Below are 12,663 nucleotides of genomic sequence, written 5' to 3' on the forward strand. Positions count from 1 at the left end.
GTTACTGGTTTGTTGCACTACTCCACTTATTTATTCTGTTTACTATGTTACTCCGGTCTGTTGCACTACTCCACTTACTTATTTATTCTGTTATTATGTTCACACCGGACTTATTCTGTTACTATGTTCTTACTAGCCTACTTGATTCTGTTAGTTATGTTAATTTATGGTATTAATGCACTGCTGCACTTTATTCTGTCTATCAGGTCTTATATTGTATCCATCACAGCACTATGGTCACTTTATTTTTCATCATTCATCTGTTACACAGAGCTAGCATATACTTAGACTGCTGTTTTCCTGCCATGCACCACTATCACTTTATTATTTAGTATCTGCACATAGCTTATAGTTATATATTATATTTATACTCTATTATTGCACTATAGTTCTGTTTACGTCTGCTCATTACATATATGTATCATGTCTGACCAAATCTGAATCCGATCACTGTCCACTTATATCCTTTCTGCAATACAGTTCTGTTTATACCTGTTTCAACAGTCTACTGCATGTTTACATTGTTTACATCATATACACCCGTTCACATGTCTACTTACATCTGATACACGCATGACTTTCTACATCTCACACCGACGATGTTCTCCGTATCTAACTCTGTGACTGGATTCTAACCTGTACTAACACACTAACATCCTGACAATTATTCTACCTGTACTAACACACTAACATCCTGACACTTATCCTACCTGTACTAACACACTAACATCCTGACACTTATTCTACCTGTACTAACACACTAACATCCTGACACTTATTCTACCTGTACTAACACACTAACATCCTGACACTTATTCTACCTGTACTAACACACTAACATCCTGACACTTATTCTTCTCTTACACTTTATTCTTGTCGATAGGTTAAAATGTCTTTGTATAGTTGCACTGTCATTATTTGCTGCTCTGTGTGCCCTGAATTGCCCACCAGGGACAAATAAAGTTTTTTGAATTGAATTGAATTGAATTCATCTTTTATGCAGCATGAGTTTTAACTTTGAAAAGTTGACCACCAGATGGAGCTAAATTTCATTCTTGATCATCTGTTGTGTTTTTTTTTACACTTCAGGGTATAATAGTGTCATCCCTTCATTCATATTCATTTCATTCAGTGAAAATCAATAGCTTACATGTGATGCCCGAGCTTCCACTGGCACACAGCTCCCAGAACCACTTTGGGGTTTGATATATACATTTTAATGTTTCAATCTAAAACGATCCAAAAGTCTACCTGGACAAAGCTGGCAGATGAGAGAGCTCCAAGACTTCATCGGGGCAGAGTCAAGGCTTTCTATATTTGTAACAATAAGGCGCCTTAGTTTAGTTACCTATCAACATTCCCACCTGAAGTAGAAACTGAGTAGAGAAGATATATACAGTAATGTTTATAACGATACTTTTAAAGTGTCATCTATAATTTATTTTCTGTTGAATTGAAATAATTTCAAGCAGTTGCCTGTTTCTGCCACCTACTGGTGTAAACATGCTTCTGTGTGTGTGTGTGTGTGTGTGTGTGTGTGTGTGCGTGTGTGTGTGTGTCTTTGCGTGTGTGTGTGCGTGTGTGTGTGTGTGTGTGCGTGTGCATGTGTGTGTGTGCGTGTGTGTGTGTACATACAAACATGCCCACGTGCACCGTAACCATGAAGATTACAGTAGAATGTGTGTAAAGGTCTTGATGCTTGGAGATCATGTATTCTTTTTTGCATCTACTCCCAAAACCTGGTCAGTTTAGAGAGCCAAGAGACGAACTTTTCTTCTCCCTGGCTTGTGCTCGCTCTTCCTGCAGAATCAGGTCCACCTTTGTCGGCTCTCTTTCTGGCTCTGTTTCCTCAATTTTGATGGGGATATTGAGGCTATATGGACTCTCATCTCTGGGCTTGGTGTCTCCTGCGAAGCTCACAGTAGGCTTGAGGTGTTTGATGATCTCTGTGACTACGATGCTGCAGGCCATCAAGGCCTTGTTAAACGTCCTCCATCAGGCCCTCTTTAGTCGGCACAGTTCCTGGTTCAGTTTGACGTCATCAAGGCCATTAAGGTTTTGGACGAAGACTCGGTTTTTCCCATATTTCCTTGCTCCTTCTGCAGCATCAGGTGGATATGCTTCACCATCTCGTTTTCAAAGGTCCAGTTCATCTGGTGCTGCGGTTTGTAGAAAGTCACCCACACAACATCTTTGTTGGACAGACGCAGCTTGCTGACGTGTCGCTGGTACTCCAGGGTCTCCTCGTCAGTTATTCTGGTGAAAGCCCTCTGGAAGACTTTGGTCTTTCTGATCCAGGATCCATACTGCTCAAACATTTCCTCCTTGATGGACACAGGGAGAAACTCACAGAACAGCCGGCTCTTCTCATTACTGGGAGTCTGTGTGGGAGTGAAGCCTGGAGGTGTAAGTAAATAGCAATACACTTGACTCTCAAAAACACAGTCATTTTTTAATTAATAGTTCACATGCAAAGATTTGTCATAGACAATGGTTCATTTTGTGTTGTTTAAGCCCAACTCACCAGCAGTCTCAGCCTTATGTGTTGTGACTGAGGCCTCGATGATGTGATAAGGGGTGAAGTTCAGGAGTACAGGGTCTTTCCTCACCAGCCGCTTCCTCACCTGGAAGGATGTGCCATACCTCTTCATGAGGCAGCCCTGTAGCAGCACAGCAGCTTTCCATGTGTTGCAGAGAGGAGAAGGAGGAGGAGGAGGAGGAGGAGGAGGAGGAGGAGGAGGAGGAGGAGGGAGGTTTTCATCAGCAAAGACATCTGGGACTTTCCTCAGGGTCAACTCAGTGGATTGAGTCTCAGCATCAGCTGGACAAGCAGATCCTCCACCAGGTCACTGCTGACAGTGACTTTAGCAGGGAGAGGAAGCTGTGATTTAACATCTTAGAGAGAGGAGCTATGCGACAGCACTGGTAAAAGGCTGAGCCTCACCTCTCTCCTGGTGGAAGGATGTATCGTGTACATGATCTCTAAAAAGAAAACTGCAAACTTTTCAGTACTTTGGAGAAGTTGGTTCCCAATAAGATTAGTTGTAGGTAACAAAGTAAAAACAATCAAAACAGCCAAAAGCAGTCAAACAAGATGTAATATATACTCAGTGAGTCTCTGTGTGTTAACTGAAGATTGACGCTAGACCTATAGAAACGTAAGATTCTAGATTACACTCCAACTAATGAAGTCTACTTTATTGGTGCATTGTATTCTGATCAGAATTATGGTTGATTAACAGGTTGTGAAAGGACCCAGCCAGGTTGGACTAACGTTTGGCAATGCATATCACTTGTTGTTTTATGTTGAATCTTAATCTGAAATGTATCTCTCACATAAATGTAAAGGATGTTTGAATCTAGTGAAGTAGAAGTAGCAGAAGCAGCTGAAAAGAAAAGTACCAAAGCTGTAAAAAAAAAAAAGTAAAAGACATTTGCAATTAGATTTTCCACTTAAAGCTGCACAGATGAAACAACAGGGGAGACAATTTGTCAAGGATGTTTACATCTAGTGAAGTAGAAGTATAAGAAGCAGCAGAATATGGAACTATAATCAGAATCAGAAATACTTTATAAATCCCACGGGGAAATTACATAAATCCAACTGAAATCATATGGGTCGTCTTTATTTGTTCTTTTCAGAAATAATTACAACATGTTGTGTGTATTGTTGATAACTGTTGCCGAAACCATTTTAAGGATCAAAGTTGTGTATAGGTATTTGATGAATACACTTATTATACTTAAACAAACAGAAAAAACAGTCGGGAAGTGAGGGGAGTCTGGTCCATTGTGATGCGCCAACCGTGAAGAGGATGGCGCTACTGCAACAAACAGAACACCAGACTCCTCTTATAGCAGGAGCAGAAGAAGAAGAACGCCGTAGTAAACCTGTGAAGAAGAAGAAGAAGAAGAAGAACACACCGGTACTGTCATGTAATGAAAACAGTTATTCAAGGTTATTCCGAAGATGTTGTTGACAAAAATGAATGCCACTTGACAAAAACCGACTGTCATCTTAACTCGGTAAGAAAAAGGAGCTTGTGGTTTGTTAGAGTTTTATCTACCTCTGTCAAAAAACGACTTGCTAGCAGCTTTAGCCAGTGAGCTACGATAACCACCAGCATGACGAGGGAGGTCACGCCAAACTCCGTTTAAAATAACCACAACTATAACCTAACCGCCTTATTAACAAGTGTGTCACATTTTTAATATGTGTCTGTTTATTACTGCTGTCATTCTTGTTCATTTGAAGGCACATCGGCGTGTGGCAGCTAGCATTATCAGTGAAACTCGGAGTCTTGAGGCACGTTTTGTAATGTAGTTACGTGACAGTTGACCTGCCACGGTATGTTTAAGGTATACTAGAGTATTCCGTGAGTTTGTTGTGTGGCGCGCCCTCCCACCCAGAGAGGTGTCGTTTCAGCTAAACCACATTGTTTAGAGGCTCAGATGTTGAATGAGCAGCTGCTGTAACGTTACAGAGGATTTGGCGATCAGATAAGAAACCTGAAAGGAAAGAAAAAAGGTGTGTGTTTGTGTGTGTGTGTGTGTGTGTCTGCCAACGGTCACAAAGGCTGACGTTATATATGTGATGCTGAGGGTCAATAACAGTCGCTGGCTTTGGCAGCTGACTCCAGATGTTTTCTGCTCTTTTCTGACAGGATCGTGATGAGCGCCCGGTGTTTCTTGTCCTCCGCTGCCCGAAGCTTCAGCCTGCAGCGTCCCGCCGCCGGTCTGCTCTGCTGCCGGCTGCTGGGCCCCAGCTCCATCACAAGGTGGGTTTCATATGGAAGATATACGGATATATTTGTCTTTTAATATATCTATATTTACGCCGAGATTGAGAAGAAGTGGCTGATGGCTTATAATATAGTTACCCAGGGGAATTCTTGTTAGTTCACTGTCAAGGTGTAAAAAGATATAAATGTATTGACCCCACAGGATTTCTCCAAAACTGCAGTTACGATTACAAAAACAATAACAACACATAAGATATAACAATAACAATATAAAATAACAAAAGCGCATCAAATGGGTGGAATATAAAAATAAAGTGTCAAAGGAGTAAAGTGCAAATGACATAACATGATGTAATAGAGATATACTGCACATGATACAGCCAATTATATTGAGATCACTTTCAACACTACATAACCACACAGATGGTTTGGATTTTATGTGTTGAGGTTTTAGATGTCACCTCAATTACGTGGGCCCTTTCGCAAACAAAGGTACATTTGCTCTGTGATATTGGGAAAACATCAGAAGTGTCACTGGCCCTCATCTCAAAATGTAACCACATAAAACCAAATTATCTGCATGGCTAGACACAAACTAAGTGTGAATTGTAATTTAGGTTAACTGTTTTTTAAGTTTGCTGTCTTTTGCTGGCAATTTGAGCAACGTCCACATGCAGATTTTTAATGTTCTTGTCACTTGGCTGCTGTGTAGCTCTTCAATCATTATGTCAGAGAATGTTTGACAAAGACTACTTCTTTTTCCTTTTTCTTTTAGAAGAAAAATGTCCTCCGAAAGGCAAATGGACCATCTAGATAAAACAGCGAGCAACTACAGACAAAACGTAAGTTGATATTTTCTAGTTGATTACATCAATCTGGACCGTATCCATTACCTGTGCCACCTTTTACCAGTTTCATTTGCTAACAGCCTGCCCTGATATTATTAACTCACTCCTAAACTCTGCTCTAATCCCGTGTATTTGTGTGTGACGGGCTGTCTAACAGGCTCTGTATCCCGCTCAAGTATGTGGAATCATGAACGAGTCGGAGACGGTGAAACGTTTGAGAATAGCTGTCCACCCAGACTTCAGTTTCAAAGCAGGACAGTGGTGAGTAGACATTTATATTAACTTTTCACACACTCATCAATTTTTATTGCTCAAAGATCACTATCACATTATCACATTGTGTTGTGGCACCCGGGGGGTGACTTTTAGCTAAATCGCATTGGGGCTCAGCTGTTGAATCGACAGCTGCTTCTCAGAGGGAGTATCAATCAAAAAGAAATCTGAAAGAAAAAGGTGTGCTGCCAATGATCATCAATTCAATTTACTTGCGGGAGTCATCCCTAAGGGATCAATAGTGAGGAGTCCAAGTCTATATGTGACGATAATCTCAAATGGCCCGTGTTGGTTTTGACAGCCAGTGCCAGATGTTTGTTGCTCTTTTCTGATAGCAGCCAGGTCGCTATGTCTAATCAGATTAAGAGGAGTGAAAAAGTTACTCTACTGTAGATGTGTTGTTGTTTTTTTAACTAATCTGTGACCTCTCTTGTTCGGACATTCAAATAAAAAGCATCCCTGAAATGTTCTTCCCGTTCTGTACGAATGCAACATCATGCTCAAAGAGGAGGTTACCATAGTAACAGAAAAAAAGCAGAACATGTCATTTGTCTGGGTTACTGCCTGAGCATACTTTGTGAAACATCCCTATGAAGTCCTTTCCGATGAAATGTCTGGTTGTGAAATGTTTGCTACAATGTAACATCTCTGTGGAGTCCACATAGTAACCACAAGGGGGTGGCATTGTTTGATTTGTCCTACCATTGGCCTGGAGGTTTTCTTTTCTCACAAAAGTTTTACAGTAAACGAGTACAGTAAGTGAGTTTACAATCCTTCAATCCTTCCTACATCACAGGCAACATGTAAACCAGGTCAAGATTATGTTTACAAGAGGAAGACAACTGTTGGCATGAATGTTTCACATCAGCTAAAGGAAGGATCAAAACTTACAAATGATTTAGAGTTTTTTATTCTCAAATGAGGATGCCTCAAATAGCTTAGGTCTTAAAGGTCCCACATTATGCTAATTTCGGATTGATGCTTGTATTTTACTTGAACGGGCTACACGGTGGTGTAGTGGTTAGCATTGTCGCCTCACAGTAAGAAGGTTCCAGGTTCGCCTGGGCCTTTCTGTGTGGAGTTTGCATGTTCTCCCCGTGTCTGTGTGGGTTTTCTCCGGGAACTCTAGTTTCCTCCCACAATCCAAAGACATGCAGGTGTTAGGTTAATTGATGACTCTAAAATTGCCCGTAGGTGTGAATGGTTGTCTATCTCTGTTCGTCTCTATCTGCCCTGCGATACACTGGCGTCCTGTCCAGGGTGTACCCCGCCTCACGCCCAATGTCAGCTGGGATCGGCTCCAGCACCCCCCGCGACCCCGGGACCCCGGGACCCCGGGACCCCGGGACCCCGGGATAAGCGGCTGAAGATGAATGAATGAATGAATGTTTTAAGGTAAAAAACACATTGTTTTTCTCAGTCAGTCTTTCTGAATATACCTGTATTCACCCTCTATATAAAGCACTCAGTTTAAGCGCCTGTCTCTTTAAGGCAAAAGCTCAGTCTGCTCTGATTGGTCAACATTTATGTCTTCAGTATCTACCTTGTTGTCATCTCTGCACCATCATCGCAGCCAGGGAATGACTGTAACAGCACTTTCTACCTACTGTAGATATTGTATAGTTGTGACATGATATGCGTACAGAAGTCCTGACAGCCCATTTAAAGAGACAGTTTCTGAATAAGAGCTGTGTGCATTTCTCTGTGGATGGAGTGTTTTGACACTGATAGTAGTGTTTATATAACACCTTGTCCTGCTTTTATAATGAAAACAAGACATGGAAATCTGACTTTTTACAATATGGGATCTCTGATAAGCTGAAGTTTGCTCATAGATTTGTTTCAGTAACTGCTGTATGCACTGGGTTGACTGACGCTTGTTGATTTGACTTAAAAATGCTTAAGACTAAAGATGTCAAAAGTATCCACACTTTGCATGTTTTAATACGATATATATATCCATATTTGATAGCATTACATTTAAAAAAAAATCTGCAATTAGATTTTCAACCCAAAGCTGTACAGATGAAACAACAGGGAAGACAATTTACTGTGTGTTCAGTGACTTTTTCTGTACCAGCACTGTGTGCAGGTTCTGAATTCACAAAATAGAAAAAATATCCTAATTTGTGGGTCTAGGACTTTTTTTTTTTTTAAACTTCTTGCATTGGTACTGAAATGGGTATTAAGTATCAAGTTTTTTTTAATTCTAGTATTATATTGTTTGGTATCATGACAACTAACCTGAGACAGTGGCTTGTTTTTTGACGTGTGCATAACATTTGGAAATATTTTGCTATTATAATCTTAATAGAAGGTTAAACATTTCTTCAATGAAGTCAGAACTTTTTTTGTATCTATCATTCAGTGTTGCCAGTGTTAATTAGTACCGTGCACATGCAGTATATAAATGTATGTGAGCCCATACTGTAGGTGGGCGGTGGTGAGATAAAGAACCGGCAGCCAGTTGCCTTGCAGCGACTGATAATGAATGCAAATAGATGGAAATCCTTGAGTTTTTGTGTTTGTGAGAGAAAAAGGGACGCTTAGTTGTTTGTCTCCAGGTGGGAGAGGAGGAGGAAGAGGAGAAGAAGAAGAAGGAGGTGGGTGGAACATATGTGAGCGTGCACAGGAGATCAATATTCATGATGCCTCTGAGGGTTATGGAGTCAGTGTCTCTTCTCTGGTGTAACAGTGGGTCATTGTGTTGTTGGAAAATTAGCCCAACTGTTAAGCATTGCGGTTTTCCTCTGGTGTTTGTTGATGGACAGATGGGACAACGTTGGGTGTAAGACTGGGGACGCTGCACTTTGTATAAACTAACTAATCAGGCGACTTTCCATCTGGTTTGGTTTTGTTTGGTTTCTGGAACAGGTGGAACAGGCCGCCCCCTTCTCTGAGGTCAAAGGGCACCACTCTAACTTCATTCACACTTTGACCCTCAGTTCAGCACGTTTTTACACTTGTTTACTCTTGTTTAGAAATCTGAAAAATCAGCTCTGTTTCTATTTAGAATACCATGACTTTTGTGAAAACACATTAGTGAGAATAATGGTTCAAATGAGACCTCTGAGCCCAACATTATTATTTAAGGGTGCCCCCCTCCCTCACCCACATCAAAACTGCTAATGGCATTCATTGCATGCTTTAAAAATGTAACACTTCTGATTTGTCAACGGTGCACCGATTCAGCTGAAGGGGGACTCGGGCTGTCTCTCTGGACAATATGCACGAGAGAGAGAGTGCTTCTGGTTAAATTACAAACATGCTTATTTTTACATTCCATGGAACACACTCATTTCTTATCTGGCAAAAGAACGTCATGATTGACAAATGTCACAAATGATAGATATAGCTTCTGTAGTGGGTTTTGTGCCTTTTATGATTTGGGTTTTAGTTTCAGTTATGATGACTCGCACAGCCCCAGTCCACAGTTTGAGTGCTCAGCACTTAGTCAAGCAGCTCTGCAGAGAGGACAGACAGAGCAATATTAAACTTTATTCATATAGCACCCTTCATAACATGAAATGTAGCTCAAAGTGCTTTACAAAAATCATAATACAGACATGCAGTTAATTAATTTCAATTTTTAATTGCACAGTCCATTCAGTTAAAACCATCGTATCTTTTGATAGGAGTAGCCAGGGAGCACATATTAGGGATGCACCGATTCTGGGCCGATACCCATATTTAAACAGTTAGACCGATTTAAATATCTTAAATTTCAAAAATAACTGCTTTAAAATCATTCAGCCCTTCATTACAGTATCTTTCAAGCAGCACAAATAAAATCAGACAACCTTTAATATTGCTTTTCTTTCACATGAAAAATAACTGCTTCAAAAGCTTTAATCTTTTCACACAACATTCAGCATCACAAAATTGACGCAACACAGCGGATCAACATCGGCCACTGCACTTGATAAACTTTATTATTACTAGATACGGATAATCAAGTTCAAACATCCTCTTATATAGTGAATAAGTTGGCTGACTAATCAACTGTTTTGTGGTTGTGTGCAGGGTGGATTTCTTCATCCCCGGTGTGGAGAAGGTGGGAGGTTTCTCTATGTGCTCCAGTCCGGGTTTGCTGCAGAGGGAGGGTGTCATTGAACTGGCCGTCAAATACACCAAACACCCCCCAGCACACTGGATACACACCATGGTGAGAGGAGTAGACAAATATATTGAAATATCCCCAAATTACTGCGACTGGTTGTTTTCCTAGGGAAAATGATTGAGTCCCAGTTACCTGGGAAAAAGATTGCTGCCTATGAGTTGAGATATTCTAGAAAAGTATATTTGATCACCCACATGGCTGTATAGTGATTTGAAAGATTACATTGCTTGTGTATGCATGCGAGACGGTGAAAAAGTATGTAAGTGAGGGTGCGAGAAAAGAGAAGCAGAAAGAGAACAGGGTCGAGCGATCAGGGTATCGAGAAATGGTTAAGGTGTCATAGTCAGGAAATGAAGACTGCCGCCACATGGTCACACCAATGGTTATTCTAAAAAGTGAAGCGTAAAAAGGGAAATGGCAAGTTGGATGATATTTTCAGATTACATTTTTTTCTGGACCTGCACAAGCAGTGGGTACTTACCTGTAATAACAAAGTAAATTGAACATTCAATGTTTTTTTTGTCCATATGACCCCTGATGTCTTTCAATCATGTGCGATTGCTGTAAAGGGTTAGTTAAGTTAAGTTAGTGAGTCAGCAAATTTAAAAAATTGCCTGCGTGGTGGTTCCGAAGTAGAATTGTGATAGTGAAGCTAAAAACTCAAGAGAAGTGTGTGTTGAAAGGGTAAATAAATGTTGTGTGAATACATAAAATAAAGGTAATACAATTCTAAAAACATTCTTTATTATTATATTTTGTCTACAAGCACATGCTCCAAAAGATAGCTTATTCAATCCAGTGTGTGCAAGTACATAGTTATGTGAATATGAATGTTTCCTTCTTGCTTATCTCTTCCTTTCATTTCTGTACTCTGCATGTTTATTTGCAGCTTTGTGTTTGATGACGGGCCCTAATAAATAGCTTTGAGCTACTACGCCTTGTTTAAAGAAGTATCAGAAAGCGGTAGTGATGTGTTTGAGCGTTCTTCGCCTTCCAGCTCTCTGGATTGTTTGATGATCCATTTGTTTGATTTTTTTGCGTTCCGACTCCTCTCTGCGAGCAGCAATAGTGTAGGGACCAGAACAGCAGATTTAGAATAGAAGAATTATGTGTATGCATGTGTGCCTACATGTGTACAAAAGCAGATGAAGGCATATTTACTGCTCCTTTTGACTTCAAAAGACCTCCTCTGCGCAACTTGTGAAATCGCTTTCACCCATACCACAGCTACGGTTTATTGTGTGGATGTAGTATGCTGATATAAAAGTGTCTGTTTACTGAGGCTCGTCTTCAAAGTATTTACAAGCGACGTTGCATTTTTCATTGATTTCATTTCAATCGGTATATTTCAGCTGCTGGAAAAGATAAATGTTTGAGTAGAGTCCCTTGAGTTACCCAGCTCAACACAGTCTGATGTCTCCTAATCACTCTCTGTCTTCACTGCTTCCACCTCAGTGTACAGTAGGCTCCCGGGTGGCCATGCGTGTCGGCGGGGACTTCTTCTTCAACCCGTCTCCCTCCGACCCCTCCGTGGATTTGCTGCTAGTGGCAGGCGGCGTAGGGATCAACCCCTTGTACTCTATCCTGTTGCACGCCACGGATCTGCTGCATCTCAACCGTGCCTCCAGTGGGCGGGACTACAATATAGGCTCTGCTCACCTCTGCTACAGCGCCAAGAACACCCAGGAACTGCTCTTTAAGGTGTGTATTGTTTCTGACTGTTGCAATATCTTGGTGAGGTGTTGGAGACAACAGTGTCCATGTGAACGTCTGGAATATAAGGGCTGGTGAATTGCAGAAGGTAAGGAGCTCTACCTAAGCCCCATTTACACAACAACGCTCGCGGGTGAAAACGACAAAATATTTTATCAGATGTGCCTTTTCTTTAGACGGCGACAGCGTTTTGTCACTGTATGGACGCAGATTTCCCCCCAAAGACGCTCATCTAAACTAAACCTAAATTGCCTACCTATCTTCTGTTGTTCCCAGAGCTCCATCATCGAGGCATGCTCGGAGTTCCCTGACAAGCTCTCCTGCAACCTCCATGTCACGCAACAGAGCACAGATGTTGACCCGCACCTCCAGCCATTTATCAACCGTAAGTAACGCCCCGTACACGCACACACTTTTCTACCACAGTCTGTCTTTTGTTGATTTATCTCTGTCATGTAGAACATGTTCTGTCAAAGCTACAAATCATTGACAAAGAAGAAGAGTCTCTTGATTAATTGATTGACTTCCCTTTGTGCTCCCCAGGCAGCAGAATCACAGAGGAGGAGTTGCGGGCTCATGTGGACCCGCAGAGGACTTTATGTTTTCTATGTGGGCCCCCGCCCATGATCGAAGCACTTTCAAAAACCCTCATGGACTTGGGCCTCCCAAAAGACAAAATCATTTTTGAGAAGTGGTGGTAGGACCTACTACGATTCCCAGGAACCTCCTGGATTGTGCTCCTTTTGTGCAGTCTTTAGGGTGAGGATGTATTGGTGGGGTGGGAATGGATGGCAACGGAAATATTCCAGGGATATGGACATTATTGTGAGTGCCCGAGGACATTCACCCTCCGATCTCTGTAACTGCAAACTGTGCCTCATCTGCTATAGACCGCGGGGACCTCTCCCTCTTCAGCTCGCAGCTGACTCATAAAGACAATAGAGATCATTTTTATTTCTTTTAATCA

At 41.4% G+C, this 12,663-nt stretch overlaps 1 protein-coding gene across 1 annotated transcript; it reads left to right on the plus strand.

Moving 5' to 3' along the window:
* Positions 1-3,910: 3,910 nt before the first annotated feature.
* oxnad1 (oxidoreductase NAD-binding domain containing 1) lies at positions 3,911-12,663 on the plus strand. The gene is made up of 8 exons (XM_083926239.1): positions 3,911-4,026; positions 4,665-4,778; positions 5,518-5,584; positions 5,748-5,851; positions 9,887-10,028; positions 11,439-11,684; positions 11,973-12,081; positions 12,240-12,663. Exons 2-8 carry the CDS (start codon positions 4,672-4,674, stop codon positions 12,395-12,397), a joined length of 933 nt encoding a protein of 310 aa, XP_083782365.1. The 5' UTR covers positions 3,911-4,026; positions 4,665-4,671; the 3' UTR covers positions 12,398-12,663.

This window comes from Echiichthys vipera (assembly GCF_963691815.1).
Source record: "Echiichthys vipera genome assembly, chromosome: 13".
In the NCBI taxonomy this organism is placed as follows: domain Eukaryota; kingdom Metazoa; phylum Chordata; class Actinopteri; order Perciformes; family Trachinidae; genus Echiichthys; species Echiichthys vipera.

What these genes read in the sequence shown, in the direction of transcription:
- oxnad1 (XM_083926239.1), top strand. Translation starts at nt 4,672, where the DNA reads ATGAGCGCCCGGTGTTTCTTGTCCTCCGCTGCCCGAAGCTTCAGCCTG. An exon ending in CACACTGGATACACACCATG is followed by an intron (nt 10,029 to 11,438) that starts GTGAGAGGAGTA and finishes CTTCCACCTCAG; the next exon opens with TGTACAGTAGGCTCCCGGGT. An exon ending in CCCAGGAACTGCTCTTTAAG is followed by an intron (nt 11,685 to 11,972) that starts GTGTGTATTGTT and finishes TGTTGTTCCCAG; the next exon opens with AGCTCCATCATCGAGGCATG.